This window comes from Haliaeetus albicilla, chromosome 26 (genome assembly GCF_947461875.1).
Source record: "Haliaeetus albicilla chromosome 26, bHalAlb1.1, whole genome shotgun sequence".
Taxonomy (NCBI): Eukaryota; Metazoa; Chordata; class Aves; order Accipitriformes; family Accipitridae; genus Haliaeetus; species Haliaeetus albicilla.
The window spans coordinates 17,995,417-18,020,826 of record NC_091508.1 but is presented as its reverse complement, the minus strand read 5'-3'; the positions used below and the strand labels follow the sequence as shown (position 1 = coordinate 18,020,826).

Genomic DNA, 25,410 nt, shown 5'->3' with positions numbered 1-25,410 from the left:
CTGGAGAGGGACCGACTCACGCAGGACTCCCACCTTCCTCCTGGTCAGACTGGCTCCTGCCTCCTCGAGGGTTTATTTAGGAGCTTTTCCTTGGGGGGGGGGTAGACCCTTCGCCGCGGAGATGAGGAAAATATCCACCCCCAGGTGCGCGAAGCTGCGCCACTTTAAAGCGATGTCGTTGGTTATTTCTCAAATACTCGATTCCCTCTATTCCCCACCTTCCCGGCCAGGCAGCTGCATCTTGTCCCTCTTCCAAAGCCGCCCTTGGCCGGCAGCTTGGAGGCGATCATAGGAGGGGAGAGTCCCCCCCCTCCCCGTCCCCGGGAAGCCCGGCTGCCAGCTGTCGGGCAGCGGCGCAGGCAGGGCCCCCAGCACCTCCTGCCCTCGGCCCTGCAGGCTCGGGGCCGGCTGGGATGGGGGCAGCGGAACAAAAGAGCCTTATAGGAGGATAAACCCAGGGACAAAATCAGCATCAACCCTGGTCCCAGGCTGCCCCCACCCTGGGGGGGGGAACATGCTCAGTGCTGGGGGCTGCATGTCCTCCTCGACCCTGGGTGCGGGATCCCTGCTGCTGCTCTGCCTTGTCTCCTTCCCAGCACAGAGGTGCTGCCCCAGTGCAAGGGACTGGGGGGGTCAGGCTGAAGGGTCCTGGTCTGCCAGAGGTTGGTTTTGCAGCACAAGCCTCCCCAGGTGCGGCTGGGCCAAGCGTCGCTTGGGGCTGGACCAGAGCAACAGATGTGCAGGAACCGGTCCCAGTGAGAAATGGGGCAGAGACCCTGATGGGGTTTCCTACCTCTTTGCAGTGTGACTGTGTTGGCTCCTGGGCTCTGGCAGCCTCCATATCCAACCATTAGACCCCATTTGGGATGGAAATTGGCACTGGGATCAGGAGCAGTACTGAGGTTGTGTTTGGGACCAGAAGAGGGGGCAGGGCTGGGAGTGGGTTTGGAATCAGGATTTGGATCAGCCATGCAGGGACAAGTTTGGGCTGGTGGGTCTGCTGCTGTGTTTCCTTCTCTTGAATAAAGCATCTGCCTTCAAACAACCGCAAGGAAGTTTCCAGATCAGACCCACTCTCTGGTGCTGTGCAAGATTTTTGGGGGGGTATGTGTGTGGGGTCTGATCCGCATCCCTGGGCAGGCACTGCAATGTGCCATCCCCAGCCAAGGCCCTGGGGACAGACACTGTCACTCCTAGGCCATACTTGGACCTCCCAGCAGCTACAGATGCACTTGCTACTCCTGTTCTAATGTCAATGTGACTGACATTAGTTAATATGAATTATTAATATTATCATTATTAAATTGTTTCAGAACTAGACTCCCCAAGGCAGAAAGGCAGACTCCCCATTCTGCCCATATGTGGTATCCCCCTTACATCACTGGACACTGGACAAGTGGGATCCAAATGATTTGTCTGTGGCTCCCAGGACAGGTAGGAAATCCCGTGTACAGCCCACCAAGCAACATACACCGCCTTCCCTGTGTGTGTCTGCCCTTAAATCCCATTTTCTAGGCTGTTCCTCTTCGCAGATACACAGGTATGCACCAGACAAGAGGAGAACCCTGATGCCAGCTGCATTTCCAGTCACCTCCTCACAAGCCCCAATCACACCCCAGGGCTGGCTGTAGGACCCCAACAGCTTTGGGAGCTGCTGTGCATCCCACCTCGCCGGGTGCTGCCGACAGACAGGATCAGGCTCTCCTGGCACCAGTTGCTGGTGCGGGTTTGGCCCTGGGGCCATGGGGCAGGGCTAACCCCAGGCGTTCCCCGGAGGTTTGGGGTGTGGGGAGAGCCCTGACGGGGCTGGGGGACACCTCCACAGCTGGGCCAGGGGTTGGAGGGCAACAGGCTGCTGAGCTGTGGCCATGACTGTAGCAAGAGTTAGTCTAGAAATATCTGCTGGTGGTGCAGAGACCAGTATCCTGAAAAGCTCTGGTTTAGGGAGGAAAATCCCCGGAGAAATACTGCATTTCTCCCTGAAGCCAAGCTGGGTGCTCGGAAAGGCCGTGCCCAGGCAGGCACAGAGAAGGATGCTCAGCAGCGACAGGCTTCGGTGGGATGCTCCGGTAACGAAATGAAGGGATCTTCCCAAGAAAGAGAAGGGCAGGGTGTCTCGGGGTGGGGGTGGTGGTGGGGTGGTGGTGGTGGGAAAACGGCAGAAATGATGGGGGGGGACAGTCAGCTGGAGGGTCGCAGTGCCGAGGAGGAGGGCCCGGCGGTGGGGAACCTGCAGCAGCGTTAAAATCCCCTTTACCAGTGGGTGTCACTGCAGGACAAGGAGCGTCCAGCGCCGGAGGGTGGCCGGGGCTGCTCAGGGGGTCGGGACCCCGGCACCGGGCTCCGCCGGGGCAAGGGGGGAGCAGGACCGGGGGACACACACACACACACGACACACGGACCCCCGGCTTGCGGCTTGGTTGTGTCCCCCAGTGAGCTTGGTCACGGGCTGGGGGTGGTGGAGAACGGGGGGCTGCAGTGGGGACGAGTCGGAGGTGGCACCCCGGGTGGGCCAGGTAGGGTGGGCTTGCCCCACATGGGGTGCAGGTGGGTGCTGATGCAGCGGGGAGTGGGTGCCCCCTGCTCCCGGCCGAGCTGTAAGACTCAGGTCATTTGGGACACGAGGCTGCTTGGGATTTCGGGGCACAGTAGGGCAGGACTGTCGGCTACAAGCCCCGCTGAGCCGTGTCTCCTTCTGAACGCGCTTCGTTTGATTTGGCTGTTATTTTTGGGTTTCTGGTCTCTTTGCTGGCTTCTTGGACCTGTCCCGAATCAGCAGGTCTGCGTGGGCTTGGTTCACACCGCATTTGTTTGCCAGCCCTTTTCCAGCGAGGCAGGACTCGCTAGAGATGCTTCCTTCCCTCTGCATGCCCCAAGGACCTGAGCAGTTGCTGCAGGCGGACACAGATGCTGTGGCTGGACCAAGAGCTGGACATGGCTCCTGCCAGGCAGCAGGGCAAACCTCGTACCTGGGTTTCTCACACACGTAAACAGTGTCATTTTTAGCAAGACAAGTCATTTAAGGCCTGGCTTCCTCCCTCCCTGGGGAGGTGGGAAAGGTCTCCGGTTATAATCCACCCCTGCCAGCATGACAAAACTTACTGTTATCCTCCTAGTTATTTTATATGGGTTTTATTTAGAGGCCTGTACTAAAAAGAGGGAACCGCATACCAGGGTTTCTCCGGTGTGGAGCAGGCAATTTCTTTCCTCCCTCGGCTCAGGTCTGGGCAGGGTGGAGTTTGCTACAGCTGCTTCCTTACGTAAAGGGCAGGTTGAGACACAACCTGCCCCTAAGGAGGGGATGTGGGAAATGCTGGAGCAGCTGGTGTGGATGGAGCCTTCCTTGTCCTGGGAAGGGTAAGAAAAGCTGCCCCTGCAGTTTACTTTGTTCTTGTGTCTTGAGTAATGCAGTTTAATATTATGAAGGACTCTTTGAGGTTTGGCTTTAAAGGTGGGTGCCGATGCAGCAGGTTTGGCTGGAAATCTGGTGGGGGATGAGCCCTGGGCTCTGCATGGCTTCTTTGTGTCCCTTGGCTGCTGGTGGGTCTATGTAGGAGCGCTGAGCTAGCCCCCGTGCTGAGGTATGTGGGGCAAAGTTGTGTTGGGCACATCCACCCCCTCTGCAGTGCTTTACCGGCCCCTTCCTGAGCTGGGGATGAAGCTGGGGCTGCCCAGGACAGCAGATCTCACCTCTCAGAGCATGGCCCTGGGGTGTCCAGACCATCCTGGGGTGAACACACCTGAGGTCGCTGAGTGCCACCAGGATGATGAATATGAAAACTGAAAGCTAACATTGGACTTAAATATTATCTGGTACAATCTGAGCTATAACGGTAGATGTGATGAGCAGATTATGTAGGAGTAATTAATTATTGCTCTAGCAATCTTGGAGATGCACAGTTAAAGTAATCACAGTTGTTACCAAGTGATATTTTCTTAAGGTGAAACACCCTGTTGGGATGAGATGGATTTTATATGTGTTGGTACCTGTCTGAGCCCCTGCTGTCACCTGTTGGTGACCAAGCTGGGGTTTGGGTGCTGTGTTGTTGAGTTGGTGTTGGTGGAGTTTGAGTTTGTTCAGCAGCTGCCTGGAGAGGCTCAGCCCTGAGGGACACCAGGCACCAGCAGCTATTAGAGGGTAAGTGTGGAACTGGCTGGAGCCATCTTCAAGTGAAGGCATCGCTCTGTGGTGAGGCCTCAATTTGGCAGCGTGCTTAAAGCAGGTGTTTGTGTGCCTTCACATAGGCAAGGGCTTTGCTGAATCAGGCAGTGATGGGAAGCTTATTTGGCAAAGAAATGGGAAGGACTGATGGATTATGAGATATTATAGACTTGATATCAGCTGGGATATGGTTGCATTTAATGTATTTGTTCAGAACAGACAGTGAAGAAGACTGTTCTGCTTTCCCTCTGGGGCTGCACTGGTGCAAACACTGCTCCGTTCCTGGTGTGAGTGTTGTTACCTTGAGCACAATGAAAATGATGGTCATCGGGCTGAGTAAGGCGTTGTGCAGCTGACACAAAGCAATGAACAGGCTGAGACAGAATAATTCCTCTCTTATTTATGATTTATTTGGCTATATCTGCATTAGCATAACTTCTTAAAACCAGAGAGAAAGCCTACAGCCTATGGCCATTGCAGTGTCTAGGGGCTGTGGTGCCCAGCAGTGCTGTGGTCCTCGCTGTGTGGATGTTCTGGGGAAGGGGACCACATCTCACAGGCACTTCTCAATGGGAGGCACTGAACGCCTTTTTACGAGCGTCACGGTCTGGAAAAGTACTGAGATGAGGCCCAACCTATAACGAAAGGAGCAGATAAATGATTGGTTACAGCGAGCAGCCAGCCAAAGAAAATAGGTTGTAGCACAAACAGGGAAGAGACTGCAGATTAGCACAAGGGTTTTTGACTGTTTGGGAGACATTGCTTCAGCTGAAGTTAAACACTTAACCTGTTTAAAATGAGGACTAGTTTTCTGATTGACTTCGTGAAATTCTTATTCTGCTCTAGTAACAAGATCCTGTAGTCTTACTACAGTGTGTTTGTTGTCTGACATTTTCAAATGCTGGTATGCCTTAGGGTGGACCCTGAAATAAATTTGACTCGTCTCCTACAACACAGGACTTGTGTGCTTCACTGAGGGGACCAGGATGGGCTCAGAGCTCCCAGGGAAGCCCCTTTTGGGGCCAGGGATTCTTGCATGACCAGCCCAACAAACACACAAGCAGTGTCTCCCCAGGAATCACCTTCGAGGTGGGGAGGGGGTGAACAGATGCCCCTGACAAAGGGGGAGAAAGTCCCAGGGCCCTTTGGGGTGAGCAGTCGAGTTTACACACAGCTGCATGCAGCAAACCTATACAGTAGACGCAGAGTTACTGAGATGTGTGTCTTCATGTAAGGAGTGGGTTTACGGTGGGGGTGGGCCACGGGTTCTACCTGCCCCGACACAATTCCTTGTGCCATACATGCCCTTGTGCCTTGTGCCTTGTGTGGGTGTGCGGAGCTGCGTCCCGCTTCCCCCACCCTGCTCAGGCTGGCTGGATGTCAGGTTTTGCATATGTAAAAATACACAGCAGTCTTTGCCCTGAAAAGCTTGCTAGTGATCTCATTAATCAAGACAAACAAAGCATATTTAGCTATTCCCCCTCGCCGGAGGAAGGCGTTCAGGTACTTAAATATGCATTTGAGTGCCTAACTTCAGACAGTTGTTTCTGGATGTTTTTGCTTTCTCACAAGTACCAGTGGTGATGTAACCCCTCTCTGGGAGGGAAAGGTTGGGGAGGCAAAACCAAGGGCTGCTACAGTAGGCGGATAGCCCCTGGGAGCTGGCAGGTACAATCCCCAGCTGGCCCAACTCCAGCCTCCTGTTAAATATGTGGGAGTTTTTCCCTCAGAGCTGGGATTGTTGGAAAAATCCAGTGCCTGCAGGTAAGGGCAGTTGAGCTGCTTCTCTTGAATGTGCCTCTGCCTTCCCCATCGTGCTGCCTGCCCACCAGCACTGGGAAATGGGCAGAGGAAAATTTCTGCCTGGGACTGGGTTGAAGCCACAGGGGAGGAAAAAGTAGTTCATTCACTCCAGTCTTGGTACAAAGCTCCCAGGTGAGAAATGTCACACTGAGCCACAACTGGCAGTAATTAAAATTAGCAGAGCCTTGACAAAGTTGAGGGATGCCAGCTTCTGCCCTCAGCATGAGTAAGTGGGAAGCACCAGGTGTAGGACAGGGGACAAGTGCTATTTTAAAAACTGAGAAACCCTCTCATAACAAGGGCCAGTAATCAGAGTCAAGATAAGGGTGTCCTTGGGTCAAAGGTCTTATGACAGAGACTGGTGTTGAGAAGTCAATGCCTGTGATGAATCCTCATCTCTGATTCTTCTAATTCATATTTTAAATGATGAACCCAAAGGTACTTCCTCTAGAGACAGCTGATGATCTTGACCGTTACTCTGATGTGGTTATGGGCTGTTATGCCAGGATTTTGTCTGAATCATGGATTTGGAGCACTGGCTGTAGCAGGATGGGAATATAGTTTGTAGGCACAAGCTTGGTGGTTTTTCCTTGCAGCATGATGGAGCTGCAATGGTTTTTAGCTGCTGATTAGAAGCAATGTTTTACTGTTGTTCATTGCATTTCCTATTGACAAATTAAAACCTGCAGGACACTTGCAGCTGGGATGTTGTAATGCCAGTGCTTGCTTCAAAGAATTTGAGGGGTAATAAAAAAACCTTATGACTCCTAAAACTTAAATATGTATTTGGGAGTTATTTTCATTTGGGCTCTCAGTTATGATAATGTTTTAAATTGGAGAACTGTAAATAATCTCTTGTCAAGCATTAGTACAACCACATGCATGTTGTAAGCAGAAACAGGTATGTTAATGGAGAAGTAATAAATTGCATGTGAGATACAGAAAGGCGAAGCTGGTACGGGGAAGGCAGAGCTCCCCTGACAGCAGCAGACCATATACCCCAGCGACCGACTGGAGTTTTGTGGGTGCTGTTGGTGTTGGGCTTGTCAACGTTGAGATGGGTGCTCGGGTGTGTGTACCGTAGCTGCTGGGCACTGTGAGCACCCTTGGGTGGTCAGTAAGCTCAGCTTCTGGGGGAAAGTTTTAATTATTATAGCTGGATTAAATGGTTTGTGATGATTTGTGGGAGATGTTGAGAAAAAAACCCATGAGAAGGGCTGAAGTAGGTAACAAGCAGCACCAGGCTCTCCTCCTGCCCTGCAAGGATCCACACTCGGCCGCAGGGAGAGGCGGCTGTACCTGTTCCTCTCCCAGCACCTGCCTGGCTCTGCCCGCCTGCTCAAAGGCAGCTTCCCAGCCTTGTATGATTTTCCACTTTTAACAACAAAGCTGGCCCTAGACTCAGCTGAGTTTTTCCATCATCCGTTTGATCAAATCCTTTTAGTGGGTGACAAAACACTTTCTTGAGCTCTCTTTATAGGAAACCAATCTCTATTCCTTTTTCAAAACGCCCCTCATTTACAGAAGTCTAACAAATCCTGGGCCTTTTAAGTCCTCTCCTGTTTGTTTTTTTTCCCCCAAAACAACAGTGCCATGTTTGTAGTTTTTTTTCAGGGAGGGAGGAGGGAATGAAATACACAATACGGAGAGAGGTAGGGTGTACACACTGACGCACGCCGCGCCGAGCATCCCCGTACAGACAAAAACCGCGCGCGCGCGCACATCGAGATGCAAATGATTTCCGTGAAGCTATCGCTTGTAAAGCTTGACAGAAAATAATGAGAAACACTAAATCTTTTATAAGGTCAACACTCAAGCAGCTGTCAAACAAGAAAAGAATTTAGCGAAAGAGCCGCAAAAACTTCCATCACCTCATTAAATCCAACAGGGCCGGGGCCCGGCGTGGTGAGGAGGCACCGGGGCGCCTCCGTTTTGTGTCAGTAATTTGCGGCGGAGGAAGAGGGAAGACGAAACAGCCAGCGCCGAAGGGGCCTTGGGGGAGGCTGGGGAATCGTTAGTGCGCCAGGAGCGGCCTCGGCTCCTAATTGGAAGCATTGGGCATTATCAACGGAGGATTTGCCTCGGCTCCCTGACAGCTCTCTAGGCCTGGAATGATAGCCCACTTGTCAGTGTAAAAGACCATTAAAAACAAACCATTTTGATTTAATTGGAGGCGGTGTGCTGGGGGCCCAGGTGAGGCGCTTCATCAGCTGATGTTGGCTGCTGATGCCTTTTTCCCCCTGTATTGATGGCTTTTTTTTTTCTCCCCTCCCTTTCAAAAACTGTCTAGGAAAGAGAAAGAGGTGCTGAAAGATCCTTCACAGCTGCATTGAGAGCGGCTTTCAATAGGGTTGTCAACAAATGCCATGACAAGTTAGAGAGAGGCAGGTACTTTTAAAACAGACGTTATTCCGTCCAAGATGAGCTGAGCTTGGAGGTGTGTGTTGGATTATTAGGGTTACAAATACTGTGGCTTTTCGTGGCAGTAGTGCGCTTAACTGGTTTAATGAATGGGGTTGATTTTTCTGCCCTCACCTTTCTAATTCTAAGAAAATGGGGAAATGCAGGACAAGGGAGTCTGGGCTAAATGAACCTTATTTACCTCAAACCCAGAAAGGCTTCAAAAAGTGCTCAGCAATTTTTGGCTGCTGTATTTAATGCCCCATGGAGATTTGGGATTTTTTTATTTGCTTCCTGAAAATAAGGGCCACAGATGTTCACTGGAGTTCACTGGTCACTTGGTCAGGGCAATATTGTGAGTAAAGGAGAATTAACCGCTGGAGCTGTAACCTAGCATGTGCCTCCCTTGGCAGGTGAAGCGGGGTCAGACCAGAGCTGGCAGCTTTCTTGCCGACCTCATGTGTTTCTGAGATTTGAATCCTGACCCTTTTCATGCCAAGCAACAGCTTTACTTCAAACTAAGTTGTCTGTTGGTAAATAGCATCTCTGCAGAAGGCAGAATAGGTCCACGAATGAAACCCCAAGTCCATTTAAAAAGCATTTCTGTGGATTTGTGTACGAAACAGTATGTAGCACTGAAAGCAATGGTTGGTGCTCACCTGTAACCCAACACAGAGCGTGGGGGTTTACTCTACAGCAAACTGTGAGGCTGCAAGCACCTGAAGTATCTTCCTTCACGGGTGAATATCTCCATACCAGCAATGGACATTGGTTGCCAGCAGTTCCTTGTGCTGCCTTTGGACACCAGGGCTTGGATCGAGGTGGAGCCTGCTCTGGAGATGGTCCAGGCTGTACGGCTGTGCAGGTAGCAGTGGTGTTTTCTTGTGTTAATCAGGAGATGTTGGAAAGCAATGAAAATAGTGGAGGAATGATGGGTTACCATGTCTCTGAGGGAGACACGAGGAAGAGCTAAGGATGGCAAAGGGCAGCAGTAGGGTGTGATGGAGAGGTTGAGTGTCCAGGGCACATGCAGAGGGATACTGGGAAAGGCTGGACCATGGAAATGCTTTGCTGTGATTTGAGCAATTGCATTGCTGGAAGCTTCAGCTACTAGGCAAAATGAGAAAACCTGCAGAATCTGCAAGAATATGTGGTGATGGTGACTGGCACCTGGAGGCTGCATTTAGTCACAGAATGGCTGTGGTGTGGGAGGTGGCATCTCTGCTGTGGTCCCGGTGGAGAGGTGCAGGGATCATGCTCGGGGTAGCTGGGTCTCTGCTGCCCATTTGGAACCCTGCAGGGTGTTGTATTTTCTTTTCGCATTGTGCCTGTTGTAGGCAGGTCATCACTGAAGGCCAGCGGTGCTGCTTTGGATTGTCACTGCGGGGCTGGGACCCACCAATTCATGTCACTTGGGCCATTGAACAGCCATTGGGTGACACTGATTTTTTTTTTTTTGGTCAGCCAAAATCCCAGCTGAAGGGAGGTTTGATCTGGTACCATGGCAACAGAAAGCTCTTGAACTCATTGCTCTAGTCTTTAAGCCCTATTTAAGCCCCAGGAGACAAGTTTTATAACACTCCAGCTCCATGAAGTTTTGCTGCCCTCAAACCTGGGAGGATAAATGCTGTATCTGGAAAGCCAGCCCACTGTGTGCTTTGCGTATCAAGCCTAGGTTATTTAAGCAGAGTCTATGGCTTTTCTGACAAGACAACAGTTGCAAGATTACATGAGCTGTGCTTGTCAGTTCAGCTCTTTAGACAAAAATAGAGGTAAGGCATTAAAAAAAAATGTGGAACATTTTTGTGTGTATGTGTTAAACCTCAACTGTTAATTCTGATGAAGGATCAGGCTGTGAGCAGATATCGGATCCCTGGTGAGAATCAAATTCTGGAGCCCAGAATTTTGCTGCAAAGTTTATACAGTGGGGATTCCTCTAATTACTTTCAGTGGAAATTTACCTGACAGAGCTTTCCCAGGTAACGCAAGGCATACGCGGGAGAGCCGCTCAGCCGTTGACAGAGCCTTTGATTTTGTGCCAGGTTGCAAATTAAGTCTTTTGCCAAGGTACCCGAACACTTGCTCGTCAATTGCTTATCGCTTATTCATATCGCGCATTGAGTGTAGCTCGTTTCATCTGCTCGGGAAGGCAGCGTGTGTTGACAAAAGTGTTGTCCAAAGTTGCTGCATTTTCTATCCTCCCCCTGTCTGGTCAAGTAAACAAGACTATTCTCCCTGGAAAGCCACCTTGAATGTCTGTGCAAGCTGGAATTCTCTAATGAGCAAAGGAAAAACCCTGGTGTGTGTCAGCGACATGTGGTGCGTGGAGCTATTTTGACACATGGGTGAATTCTGTCCTACATCACTGCTGCATGAGGTGTCGCCACCTGAATCCTTCTGGATTGACTTGACAGAACCCTGGAAATCTATTGCGGAGTAGCCAGCATTGACTTACTGGTTTGGATTGTGACTGCCAAATATTCAAATGGAGGTAGCTGGAGCCTCACCCTGGCACAGGCAAGGCTGTGGGGATGCAATATTGTGGCAGCAACATCCTTTCCAGAGTTTGGTTGACACCAGGGATGCCATTCTGCCTGGGCCAGGATGATGCTAGTGATGAGTGCCACAGGGACAGGATGCACCCCATGAACATGGGGGACAGGAATATTTATTTATGTCCATGCTAGGTGCTTGAGGTACAGTCCTCAGGGAATGTAGTCCCACATCTACAAATAAATGAAGTCTTGGTGCACAGTCCCAGCTGTGTTGGCAAAACCTGAGCCCAGGAATCATGTCACTGCAAGCAGAGCAAGGCAGAGGCCATTTGCCTTGGGGCATGACTGAGGAAGAGGAGGGCAGTAGAAGCATCTTGCTGAGGTGAGTAAGGAGTTAACTTCTGTTTGGTTTTGTAAAAAACCAAAACAACACAAAACAAATGAAAACCCTACAATTCAGCAACTTTCCTTAATGAACTGCCCATCAGGACATGACTGGCTCCCTGTGACCTGTTTGTCTTAGCGAGCTGGAGGGCCCAGGAGACCACACGCCAGGTCGGTCCTCCAGAGCGAGACGCAGAGCAGGAGCGATCACCCGGTATGGGAGAGCCTGTAAATCACCCAGTTAGCTTAATAGCGTGGGCCATTATTCTAAAGCAGTGGGGCTGAAACCTAAATCCAAATGAAAATATAGTCAATTTGTCTACACTTTACTGACTGAATGACTATGTAATGTCATGCAGCCCTGGCAATGCAGGAAGCAAGCAGAAGCAATTAGTGGGGAGGGCAAAGCTCCTTTGTTTTCTTTTCTTCCTCTGCAAGCTCTAGCGTGGTGCCAGGAGATAGTCTTGCAGGGACTGAATGGAAAGTCCAGTTTAAGGGCCAGTAGTTACATCCGTGCTCAGTTCCTGCAGTTCTCTGTAAGGGGTCAGGATGGGAATAGAAAAGTCCTCCTTGTTGATTTTTATGGGTCTAAAGGAACAAAATGTCATCTTCCTGCTGCCCCCTGCTTTGATTTACAACCATCTCAGTAGCTGGGTGCTCTGCATTGCTCCCCCACCAGAGCAGGCCAGACTGAAAGGCATCATGCCAGATGACAGGGGGTGACTGAGTGACAAGAAGGATGAGTGGCCTGAGGACATGTCACACCCCTGCACCTTGCACCAGCCTCAGGTCACATGGAGAAATAGTCCAAAGTGGGGCTGCGGTCAGGGCAACAGAGTCTCTGAATGTTCTTGCCCAGAGTTTGAAATTGTTCCCAGGTCATGAGCATCCTCTGTAATGGCCAGAGCGGAACAATGTCACTGAAGGCTGGTAGGAAATAATATGCAGATGGGAGTCTGCTAATAAGTTTTCTGTAAAGTGATATTTTTGTGGTTGCTTTTCATACTGCTTTTGCGCAGTAGGATGGGAGCTTTATATGGATTAAAGACAGTGTTTTAGTAAACTGTCTACAGTGGTCAGTGCCAACAGCTGGCCTGCTCAGGCCACTGAGTCTTAAAGAAGCCATAAAGTAGTTATCCACCACCATGGATGAGCCTGAGAAAGGTTTCAGGAGGACAGAAACCCTGCAAGAACAAGCTCCCTCACCTCTTTGGAGCACTGGTCTCTGTTGTCACCCTTGTAAAGGAGGGATTGATAGGGTGTCTCCTGGAGTCCCTGGGTTTGGTTGAAGCGTTAGGCCAGTTGGTCTTTCAAGACCATTCCACCATCACCTATGTAGAACCCAACTTTACAGAGACAGTTAAAGCACAGTTTGGAGGCTACCAAGGGTCTTTGGGAACCGTCAGCTTTCTCTGGGTTGTTGCTGCTTTTCACTGGGTGTTTATGGATGTTCAAGAGAACTTATTTTTCCATGGAGGAAACCATGCACTGAAACTCAACTGAGCAATGAATTTCCTGATCCGAGTTCTAACATGGGCTGTGCATGATCTGCAGCTGGGGAAAGGCAAACCTTCCAGGTTAATGTAATGAGAAAGGAGGCGTACAGACAATCTGCAGAGGCTGTGCAAAATGAGCTGTCCCTCCTCCCCTGGATGCTGCTCCTGGGAAGGAAGGGAAGAGAAGAGGAAGGAGAAAGGCAGAGAGAAGAAGAAAAGACTCAGAGGTTTGAGAGCTGTGGCTAGGGGAGGAACCCAACCACAGTCATGGATGAAACAAAAGGGAAAGCATGAAGAAAAACACAGGCTGAAAAATGAATAGTGATGGAAAGGTCTGGGGTGAGAGGAGCTCTAAAGAGGAGGCTTGCCCCAGCATCTCGTGTGACTTACACAATCTGTTTAACAGCGATCGGTCATGTTCTTTCCCTGACACTAGCCGCAGCAGCAGCTCTGTGCTGACAGGCAGCGGGGATAAATGATTACTGACATATGCTAATCGGACAGTCTTAGACAGGACGTAAGAGGAATACATCAAGGTGGTGCAAAACACGTTTCTTGGTCGAAACTCTCCAACTTGTACAAGTAAATTAGCTTCAGGAAGTCACAAGGCTTCTTCGTAGGTTTAAACTGCAGTTAAAAATCAACAGCATGGCAAAAAAAATAACCCCATCAGAACAAGGGCTGGGGCGGAGGGCTGAGAGGCTCTTTGCAGTGGTATCTATCAATGCCAGATATGATTTTGGCCATATAAACTCCCTGCAGGGTTTCAGTGCTTTCAGACTTTCTGGTGTCTCCTTTCCATTCTGCTTGCCCAGCTCTTTTCCCTTCCTTCCTAAAATGCCCCCTAGCTCTTCACTTGAAGTTTCCCTGTAATTTACACCACAAACAAAGCTAACGGAATTCAAACAAGTACCCCAGAGCACAGTAGGATGCGCAGATGGATTCAGGGAGATGTTTAGATTCCATTGCTAGAACAAGAAATCTTCACCTTGGCTCTTATTTGGATCAATTAAAGGAAGTGTCACGCATATCTGTAACCCGGCTAGACCCTTTGTTCAGTCTCAGGGTGAATATTGTCAATCAGGAAGTTTAGAGAGGTGCCAAGAGTGCAGGCTTTCTAGAAAGCTCTAACACTTAGGGTGAAAATGCTTCTTGAAACATCTGACGTCGTTTGAATTAGTTATGGTGAGAGCCGATTAAATGGCAGGCTACCAAAATGCAGGTCTGATTGTCCTGCTTGTGTAGGGTAGTTGCAGGAAAACCAGCAGAGAGCAAAGGCCACCCCAGTACTAACAGGGAGATATAAAAAGATGCTTCTAATCTCACGAAGCTCATGAAAGCGCACACAAGTTAGAAAATAAGTCATTAGGCCTTTAACTGGGCAACTGCTGTGTCTCTTCCAGGGCTTATGGCCGCAAAAAATATCCCACCCTGAAGTCCAAAAGGGCTGATGTTTGAACACATTCAGTGCAGGACCGTTTTAGGGTCTGGGTCTTGGGGAGCTCTGAGGTAAGAGCCTTGTGTCTACCTTCATTGTGTGCTAAGGGTGTTACCAGGGCATGTGAGCAAGGTTAGAAGGTGTCCCTGAGTTCAATCAAGTGCTCCATACCTTCTCCAAGTGGGGCAGGTGCCAGAAGGACTCTTCCTTTGCAGGTAGTGGGTGTTTTCGCAGCAATGTGGTGCGAGTTTCACGCACTTTGTCTTTCTGTAACCAAAGGCAAACAAGAATGGGCTGAAACGGCTGCACAGCTATATACATCCAGCTGGTGTCATGCAACGTAATGACACTGGGATGAACAAGACTAAAAGTCACTTTGGACTGATGATCACAAAAGCCTGATCTGGGTAGTTTTTCATGTCCATGCAGCTAATACTGGTATCTAAAACATACTGATGAGAAAGACTTGAGTAGCTGCCAGCTCTGAGTGTCTCCTTTATACAGCATCCCAGTGAGATGACCCCTGCCTGCAGAAAGCCCTGTGCTCTGAGCTAGAGCAATGGCTCATCACTAGCTGGGAAAGTCACTTCCACCAGCCCCACCATGGTGGGGTTTCCCGGCTGTCCGGTGTGTGTGTTGCTCTCCTGATTAATTGCAGTTTGCAGTGCTTGGCAGTCCCAGCACAAGCCAGTGCAGGTACCTGGTGAATGTTTTGGCCACTGTGTGAAACCCTGGGGAATCTGTCTGCTCTGTGGTCTAGGATGTAGGTTTGTGTTGCTTAACTCAGTCATTGGTGGCTGCAGGCTTTGGGAACTTGATGAAGGGAACTTAGTGATTAAAAACATCAGTCATTAATAGATAAGGTAGGGATGCACTTGCCAACATCCTAGGCTTGTGTATTCATAAAGTAGCTGCTAATTAAGAACACTGTATTCTTGCACTTCAACTATAAAGCATAGTTTGTGATGGCAGTAAGCCCATTGAAATTGGTCATTACCATATTAGCTCGACTCTTCTTTGAGCCATTAACTAATAAAACAGTCATTGGCTGCTTTTAAATGTTATTACAATATTGGTGTGTTTAACAGCACAGCGTTGCACTCTAACAACTGCTGTGGCTGCTGGCATCAACACCACCATGCCAGGCTCAGGGCTGGTGCTGGTCCTTTGAACATTTGTTGGCCATTCCATTGTTTTGCCCGCTGTCACAGGTAACCTGAGCAGAGCTGATGCTGTCCAAAGGACAGTCTGCAGGGGTCCCGGCATGAGGATGACATAAATACCAAAGATATTTTGAAACTTAATTCTTTGTTACAGCAGGGCATTTTGCTATTTGTGGTGACGCAAAAAGAACCAGAGCCTCCATTTTAATTGATACCAGGAGTTTAGCTGGGCAACCTGTGACTAGAGGCATATTGATGCAGACAGATGCTTGATGATAGCTAGAAAGGTGTCTCTGCAGGACAGGTGTCTAAGCCTTTGAAAGGCCTTGCCCAAAGCACCACTGCCTTGGAGAGATTGTTCAGCTCCTGCCTATATCTTCAGGTACAAAAATACTTCAAAAAAACCCACCTTACCTTTTGTCTCTAGAGCACTTTCATGCACACACATTGTGATTTGCGTATCTGGTGTTCACTCCTATGGCATCACCCCACAGGACACGTTCTGGCTGAAGCCAGGCCCATCTTGACTGGGAAGCAACTTGTCTTTGTTAGGCTTCACCAGCCTTCTAGTAGTCAGGGAGGGTGTTTTCCCAGCTGAGAGCCCTCCCCATGGCTGGGAGGAGTCCATTCATCATGGGGTAGGACAGTGGGGGGTTACGCCTGGTAGCAGTGCTGCGCACAGCAAGGGAAAGCGCTGCTGGAGTATTATCACCTTTTTCTTCTCCACTCGCTGGGCTGCTGTCAGGGCTCTCTGCTGCTCCATCCACAGCTCCTTATATTTGTGTTGGAGGAGGTCAAAAAGGGGAGTGCAAGGCCTGGAAAACATTGAAAAGACAACAATATAATTTCCAGGGTAATACCTCTCTTTACTTCCCCATACTGATTCATACCTCTGCTCCTGGAAAGTGTGACTAGTGAGAACATGAATAAACCCTCACACTGGGAAAGGCTTTCTCTTCCTCAAGAAAGACTCCAACCCACATTCATTTGCAGTTAATACCCCACAGCCTGCACACACTTGTGATAACCCGTAGTAGGACTGCGCTAGGGCATTCTCCAGGATGGGCACAAGTTCCATCTTTGCACAACCTTTTTTTATAAGGCCTGTATCACTACCTCTGTTCAAGCCCAGGTGTGCTGGAAGGACCACGGAGCACCAAAGACTGTGGCTCAACCTTGGGCCCTGCTATGGCTCCAGGAGAGCATTTCCCAACTGGTATCCAATGGTGAATAATGGAAGCACTGAATGCGGCAATGTCCAGAAGCAGAGAGCTGGGCTTTTGCATTGCCACCCTGGAGCTCAGAGGAGCAGCTCTGGCTGGGTCCCCTCCAGACTGACACAGCCATGGCAGCTGGGAAGAACCACTGGGTGCAAAGTGTGTTTTGCTAAAATAACACTGCTTTTGCTATTAAAATAGCACTACTGTGGTATACCAAAAAGCCACAAATAGATGCAATGATATGTTGGGTGAGAGGAATAAGTGCTGCCCTAAGCAATCTGAATAGGGATAAAAGTGGACTCGGTGCAGATGGTCAGGTGTCTGCAGCAGAAAGGGGAGCTCAAATGCTGAGCCCCGGTCTAGTGCCTCAGCTGTACAAACCAGATGTATTTGCCCCTTGAAACAGGGTACCAGGGAGCATCCTGGCCAGGAGGAGACAGCAGCAGAGGGGAGCTGCAGATGACCATGGTTCTAGAAAAATAGTAAAAAAAAAAAAAAAAAGGCAGTTGCTTGTTGGCCAGCGTCCTGTTCAGCTGCTCTGAGCTGGCATTAACCTGACCAAGTTGTGGCAGAGCTACAGCCTGAAATTGTTGAGTCTTGCTCCTTGCAGGTGCGGATACTTTAACTTCATCAGCCACCATGGGAGGCAGAACTGGCAGTGGCAGCAGCAGGGTTCTTGCCTTGAGGACAGCATATCACTTATTGCTGTGGTCCTGCTGCTGTTCTTTTCCCCCCAGAAGCAAACACTTGAAGGTGATGGAGGACCTTGATCTGAAGTTTTATTGGTCCTTGTCCTTGCACGCCTTGCTGGGGAGGGACTTTTCCCATCTTAGCTGCAATCAATGACTGTGGAGCCATCACTTCCAGCTCTGCTCCCACCTGTAGCCCACAGTGCCTTCAGCTGTAGTTCCCAGAACAGAAAGGCAGTGCTTTCCCTGCCTGTCTGGACCAACTGCGGGGCACTGGGGATTTGGGCTAACTGCTGGGCTGCTTCTGGGCCACCAATTCCACCAGAAGGTTGTTTTCTGCAGAGAGCGCCCGTGTGCCACAGAGCGAGCTGGTGCTTCATGGCTTTTGGCAGGAGTGGGTCCAAAATCGGTAGCAGCCAGCTTTTAGCAGTCTGGAGAATCTTTGACGATCACAGAGAGCGCCGGCAGTGTGTATGCAAATAGTAACTCTTCTGTTTCTTGTTCCTTCACCCCTGTGGTGACTTTTATTACTTAATTATTGCACGCCACATGCTTCAAAACAGCCTAATCTATGGCCGTGTTTTCTAATGATACTAGATGTGCAATCCAGCAATATACATCCCAAGGGGGCATTCATATCAGAGGAGACATCCTTCTGCAGACCTTCTGTTTCATAGATCACATGCTGCAGGGCTTTTCAAGGCTTTGCTTACCAATCAGCTGTGCTGCTCCAGACCGTTATCTGGAGACACCCAGTGCCAAAGGTGACACCAACGTTTACCCTTTGTTGTCCCCCCTTCTCTCCCCTCCTTCCCTTCCAGTTTGCTATTTCATACTGATCAGAGCTGAGCAAAATCTTTACAAAGGATAAAAGATGTGGCAAACCTGTGGCCAAGTGTCTTATTGTCCGAGTGGGTCTCCAGTCTCATTGCGTGGTGTAAATTTTGGTATTTCTGGCACAAGCACATGGTGAGCCTTGCACGTGGGCTTGTTTCCTTGGCCTGTCCCTTTGCTCTCCAAGGCAGGAGCTTTCCTGGTGTGCAGGAATAGCAGGAGGGATGCAAGAAAACCTTGAGCCTTTGTCTGTAGTGTTTGATTATTGATTTTTCTGTGGTAGTTGAATGTGTTTTCACATCTCTATGGAGGTGACTTTTACCATCTCCAGTGGACCAGCCAGTTGGTGACTGATTAGTCCACAGCTGGCTTGTAAGTAAATGCTTGAAAGGACACATTTGGGTTGATGCTCTTCAGAGATCCTTCCCTGCCGTGTGATTAATCGCATTTAAGTCCTGATCCAGCAAAGTATAGAATCATGCCTGGAATGATACACGCATGAACTGCCTCTTTGAAATCGGTAGGAATGACTCATGTGCTTAGTTATACACATAAGGTCTGGTGGGGCTGTAGGACGTGAGGCTTCGTCTGGTTTTCCTGCCTCCTTTGAAAGAAATACTGAGAAAGTGGGAAAAGCAGGGGGTATCAGGTAACACGCTTCTTTGACTAAGGTTACCGGAGAAATTTCGGTGAGGCAGCTTTTTCTTTGTAGGTCAAACGCTGATCTTGTTGGAGTGGACGGGGAATTTTGGCCCCAATATTGGTGCTGCTTGGCAGCGTGACAGTATTTCTCATTTGCAGCTGGCCTTTGGGAAAAGTCTTCTCACCTTGGTGTTACTTAAGGACAGGAATGAACGGCTTGTGTGTTCTGTTCCCTTTTGTCACCCTGCCCAGATGTTACTCCTCTGAACTGGGAGGACTTTGCTGTTATCATCTGCAGATGCTGTGGGGAGAGTGGGGGAAACATCCGCTGAAAACGCTTATTGCAGATTAAAATCCACCTCGTTCTGAGTAACTCAGATCTCCTTGTTTTGGCACAAGCACCCTGCCACAGAAAGGAAAAGGAAAGAAGTTCTGATAGGATGTAACAAATTATTTATAATTGTGGAAAAAAATAATCAGCTGCTTCCTTTTATAGTCAAATAGTTGGAGCCACTTCTAATGTTGACATTTCCTAAATATTTTAAAATTTATCTGTGCACATTTTCAAAACTATTATCCCTGAAACAGTTCCTGTCTCTTTAATAGACTCTCTCTCTAATTTACTTTCAAGAGTCAGGGTACAGACCTATTTTCAACTGAAATGACAAGTGCCTTCTAACTCGGTTATACAATGTGGTATGCTAGTCTGCCAGAAATCTCCTGGAAAAGAAGCTGCAGCCTCCTAATAGGCTATTTTACTGTGAAAACAATGTTAAAAAGTATAATAAAGTATTAACAATATTAAAATAAAACAGTGTAGGCCTTAAATGAGCTACAAACTAGTTAAATCTATTCTACTCGATATGAGCCTCCGGTGCTTTGCAGCTGATACCTCAGAGCTGGGATTTATCTAAAATGAAGGCACCAGGGACATGCAAGAGAAATGGTAATTATAATTTGCAAACATTAGGCTGACACTTTTTTGTGTATGTGTGTATAAATTCTGACAGCTGTGATTTGTGCCATGCCAAATAGTGCTCCACCGAGCTGGGAAGGGTTCCCTTTCTGGCAGGCCATCCTCAGAGCAGCAGCTCATTAAAACTTTGGAGGAGAAGTTGCCGAAAACAGGAAGGCGTCAGAACCATCTGAGGGACTTTTGGTACACGCTTGTTGAAAGGTGTTTGAGAAGGGAGCCTTGGGTCTGACAAACTGGAATTTTAGTACGCCTCTCCGTTCACAGTGGGGCAAAATAATTGGTCATCAGTGACTACTAATTTGGTTTAGTAGCCAGAGGCAGTTTTTTTCTTCCCAGAAAATCAATGACAGTGCCGAGGTCTGTTCAACGTGATTCAGCTCAAGACGGGTCCTCATTTAGCTCTTGATGCTTCTTCCACTGGAGACAGCTATTTTGTTAAAATGAAATTAAAATCTATCTATAATACTCAGCTCAGGGAGCGGCACCCATCAATGCCATGCTGCTCTTGAGGTTTCAAGGTTGTCAGTCTCGCCTCAAACTTGTTTTTCAAAGGTTTGTATATCAACTGAAAAAAAAGTACTTGGCAAAAGTGGATACAAACGGTTTTGCTCAGGAAGGGGGTTCATACTAGCTTAAAAGGTGCAATCAATTTGATTGCTAAGTTGTGCTGTAAAAGGGTAAAAACTGACTTGTGATTGCCTCTTTCTTGTATAATTCAAAAGCACAGGGGCTTGTAAATATTTTAGCGCAAACTTCAGCCCGTGGATTTTCCGGGTAGCTCTCCAGCGAGTGCAGACAGCTCCTGCAGCACTCTTCCCACTGCTGGTCAGGATGGGATCCGCCAGGGAGTGGAGCGAGGGAGCATAGGACACTTGCACAGGCATCGACTCCCTGGTGGCCGCGCAGATGTTTGGGCTGCGCCGAAAACACTGCTCTAATTTCAACAGCAGCTTAGTGGCAGCAGGATCTGGCCCTGCGTGGGTGCTCATGCAACAGATAAATCATATAATTGATTTTTTTTTTTTTACAGTTGTGATGTCAAAACTGTGTTGCAACACCACTGCCTATCCTGACATTTTAACCCTTTCTTGAAAGGTTAATGAGGTTTCAGAGGGCTTTAGTCTTTGCTGGTGTCTTTTTGTCTAGGGTGATGTGCTTTTGCTGCACAGCCAGGATCTCTCTTTGGAGTCTTCAGTTCACAGGGGAGACAGCTGCAGGGTGTACCACCTTTGTATTCCTTTCTCATGTACTTCATGATGGGAAGGATTTGTCCGGTGGTAGTAGTGTCCATATAGAGATCTTCCCCTGGCTTGTGGCTGGGTCAGCTGAACCAGCTCCCACCAGCTCAGGTTGATTCCTTATTGGGAACCGGTTTGGTCTCTAGCATCTCTGGAGCATGGGGCTCCTCGATGCAGCTAGCACAGATTATCTTCAGCAAATAAAGCACAAGCTGCGGTCTGTGATTCTGCTTGGGGCCTTGGGGTCCTGCCAATGCAGGCAGCAGTAAGGCATTAATGCTCAGGTCCCTCTGCCCTGAAAGGGGGCTGATAGCACAGGAAAACTCTGATTACAGTTCCCTTGTACTGCTATATTGTCTCCCTTCCTCTCTCGTTACTGATGGGCTGGAGCTAGCAATCTATCTACCATTAATTTGTCTCTGTGTAGCCCAGCAGGAATCTGGGGTATGATTACAGCTCTGGCCCTTGTGCGAGAGCCGGCACAGCCCCGGCATCCCCCTGCAAACTGCCTGGCTCTGCCTTGCCTTAATTGTTCCCCTTTGGCTGGTGGACCTGTCTCTTCTAACAAGGGCAGCGAGGAGGGCCGAGGTAATTGAAGCACTTAGCCACACTCCCAAGCATTGCCTCCTGCAGCTAATTAGGAAAGAGGGCCGCTGGGCTCTTCGTTATTTCTTTTAATTGTTTGTGGGTTTTGCATAACAGTGAATGGCAGAAGAGGGATGTGCAGTTAGTGGTGAATTCTTGACTTTGAAATTTGTATAAAAGGTCACTTACAATTTGTTAACGCTTTCACAAGAGTGAATTGAATTAGCGGCTCCCGCAGTCCCTGCACACACGCGTGTGGGTGTGTTTGTAAGGAGAGGGAGAGATGGCAAAACAAGCAGGGTGTGAATGTAAAGGCTTTTCATTTTCCTAAGCAGCTTGTGGACTATACAGTAAAGTTATAGGCCCCTTACAGCTTTATGGTCCTCTAAATAGGTCCTGGCAATAAACCCATGGAGAGGCCTGAAAGATCATTTTTAAATGATCTCCACTTGTCCTCACTTTCCATTAACCACTGAAGAAAATAACAAGAGAAAAATTGGTAGAAAACACTCAGGGACCAATTTTTTTTTGCAGTCTTTGGGCTGGCAAAACTCTCAGTTGAAATAGTGGGTCTTCCACCCACGCGGCAGCTGCAGGATCTGTGCCGTCAAAGCACTGATTACTCTGAATTGCTGAAGCTTCTTTACAATCCTTGTAATTTGGATGAGGAAATAAAAATATAAATTATTTCACTGTGGGCAGCCAATGAGGTAGTGGCTTCTTCTAAGTGTCAGAGGATCTGTTATTTTGCTCAGAGGGCTCGTATGTATAGAACAGTAAAAAGAATAAAATCCATTGTAAACATGCACTTTAAAAGATTTATCAGATGCTCATAGCTGTACTTAGGAGTACACATGGTTACAAGAGCACCAATTTGCTTTACTATTCCCTCCCAGGCCAAGAGTGAGGCGTATACTTGTAACGGTCCTAAATGCACACATGGAAACATGTGTCTTGCAGTGAAGTACCAAGCCAGCTCTTACCCATTAAATAACTGGCTTCACAAGCTGAAATTTGTGCATTAGCATTGATTTTTGGGTTGGAGATACCCTTTGGCTAACTTAATTGAAGATTATCTAGATTTGCCTTCAACACATTTGTCTACTGACTGGAAATTTGCTGTTACCCTCTGAGAAACTCAGGTGGGATGTGGTTACGGGACAGAGCTATTCTGCCTGGAGGTCTCAATCCATGGCTGAGAGTGAACAGCGCTCAGTCTGCAGTCATCAACAAATGCAAAACATCCCGATGAATAAAAAAACGAGAGAAAAACCCCACAACGCTGAGCAAAACAAATCAAAGAGCAAGGTCTTCCCCTTGACCTCCATCCCATGCTTGAATCTCTCTGGCTGGGTGGGAACATTACTTCGTTTGAAAGGAAAATATGTCAATGAGGGCTGAAAAGCTCTGCTTTCACAAAAAGGATTCTGTGATTATTTCCCCCTGACCCAGGTTTTCATTGCACAGACTGCAAAAGCAGAAGTTTGCAAGGGAAAAAGGCCACTTGTGGCAAGTAGTAGTTTTAGATGGTAAAAGTTTTGGAAGAATTTTTTCAGCCAGTGGTAATCAATGGAGATAAACCCATGGACAACAGCCAATCTGTGTGAGAGAGTAAATTACTTTCCTCTTCAGTGTAATGCAATTGGTAATAAGGGCTGTAAATCTCTGTTCTTTAGATCTTTTTTTTTCCCAGCTCTGTGGCTGATGTGCAGGACCTGAACCTTATGCCAAACCATGACTTTTGCTGTTTGTTTTCTCTTAAGCTGGGAGTCTGAAGTAGTCAGAAACTGTTACAACTGCAGTAAATGACTACACTGAAGGAGAACCAGTATCTTCACGGTGCACTCAGGATTTTTTTTTTTTTTTTGAAGGGGGGTAACAGGTCTTTCTGCCCAACCAGATGCTGCAGCCACCCAGGCGCAAGGCAGCATGATCCAGGCAGATGCAGCTGGGAGCTCTGCGATAACTAACATACACACAGCGATGCGAGCATATACCCAGCCTGGAACGCCTCCAGTAGAAGAAAATTATCCTTGAAATAGAAATAGAAATTCTTATCTTGGCAATGTGAGAATGGTGGCAGAGACACAAAGTGCCTTTCACTGTGGAACCGGATAGGATATGCAATTATCTGAATTGATGGGAGTCCTATACTTTTTAACTTGGTTGCATTTTTCTGGTGCCTTCAGCCTGACAGTGATTCCAGTCACTATGTTACATTTTTACAATTTGTTTTGTCAGTGCTTGGATTTTTTTTTTCTAAAACTTCTGTTTGCCCCAATGTTTTGGACTCTTGTGGCTTTACACTCTCTTTTTGTCTGGCTTCCAGTGACTGTGAATCTGATGTGGGCTTGCTGTAATATTCGTCTTTCTTGCCCATCTAGCTTTTCCTGGTGAATTCTTTCCAGGAACACCCTCTGCTCTTCTGTTTCTTTGACATAACTTTGCAGCTGGTCTATAGCTAGACTAGCTTCCCCCCTCCCCCCCCCGCCAGGGCCATATATTAATGACCTGAAATGTTCCTTAAGTGTCTCAAAGTGCACTTTGTGTGCCAAAGAGATGCTGGAAATATCTCAGCACCTTTTGGGCAGCTTTCTAAACTTTGTTCTGGCTGCGTGCAAACATCATGGACACTTTGGGTGGAAAGGCCACTTGCAAAGCAGAAGCACGAGCACTGAAGCCTTCCTTCTCGGGGAAGGCAAAAGATAAGGACAGAGCAGTTGGTTAAGCCAGGAAGCTGCAGGGATAGCCAAGGTAACAGCTGAGCTGCTAAAAGCCAGTGAGACAATTGTCAACAGTGTTAGAACAATTGCAAATGATACAAAGAAAGACGAGGTACTGGATAGCCGATGTCCTTGGCCAGTTGTAACAATACGAAGAAGAGAGATTACAGTGACCAAATGCTTTAGAGAGGTGAGTTTGCTGCAGGAACACGGTGAAAGCAGCTGCCAAAGGATTAAGACCAGTTTTAGAGAATGGGAGGTGGAATGGTAGGAGGAGATGAAGTTAGAAGGAAAATGGGATGTAAAATTCAGGAAAGGGACGGTTGAAGCGAAGGCAAACGGTAGGGGGGGACCCGGCAGGAGACATGGGGATGACAGAGTGCCAGGGAAATCCTGCCAGCACACCCAAGGTCAGCCCAACCTACAGGCCAACTGCCAAGTGGATGGCAGCATGTCGGAGGCAGGGTTATGGCCATGCAAGGTTTGAAGGAGGTACAGGTGTAGAATGGCAGAGAATGGCACGTCTGTGCAGTCCTTGTGTCCAGGAATATGTTCTGGGACATAGTATGCAGAATTAGGAAACTTGCACTAAGAGGCAAATGAAAGCTTTTCTCTAAAAGCGGCCCTGGAAATGCTGGACAGTGTGTTCGTGCTGAGGATGCACTCTACACTGCTAGCTCCTGGGGAGAAAACTTGTGCTTGGAGTACCAACTGTGTGCTGGTGTGTTTTGGCTTCAAACTCCTTGTGTGACCTTGTGCAAATCAATATAATCTAAAATATAGCTGTAGACAGCATCCATATCTTTGTGCTTGCTTCTAGTTCCAAAAATGAGCATTTAATGACTGCTAATTTCAGTGCACTGTGAACTTCAATCAGAAAAGGTGGTTTGGAGGATAAATGTGGGTCTGGACTTCTACTGGGGCTTCCAAATGCACCTTGAATAACAAGCTGTATTGACACCAGTGAAGATCCTGGAGGTCTTTGCAGAACCTCTGTTTCTTTAGATCTCCAGTACCATCAAAACACCTCCCACTCAGTGCCCTGCATCCTCCCTCTTGTAAAACAAGGTCATTACACAAAGACTATGGGGGTTGAATACACCTGCTAGTAGCACTGTGTTGTGGGGTTATTTTAAATGAAAGGACTTGGGTCCAGGAGGAC

General features: G+C 48.3%; 1 protein-coding gene across 1 annotated transcript in view; it reads right to left on the bottom strand.

Annotated features, from left to right (window-relative positions):
* Nucleotides 1-4,580: 4,580 nt before the first annotated feature.
* CFAP77 (cilia and flagella associated protein 77) overlaps nt 4,581-25,410 on the bottom strand; it is a 61,893-nt gene continuing 41,063 nt past the window's right edge. The window contains exons 4-6 of the mRNA XM_069770786.1: nt 16,054-16,156; nt 14,350-14,445; nt 4,581-4,797 (exon numbers count right to left, since the gene is read on the bottom strand). Coding sequence (XP_069626887.1) covers nt 4,729-4,797; nt 14,350-14,445; nt 16,054-16,156 — 268 coding nt within the window. The 3' untranslated portion in view covers nt 4,581-4,728. The remainder of the gene's footprint in view (nt 4,798-14,349; nt 14,446-16,053; nt 16,157-25,410) is intronic.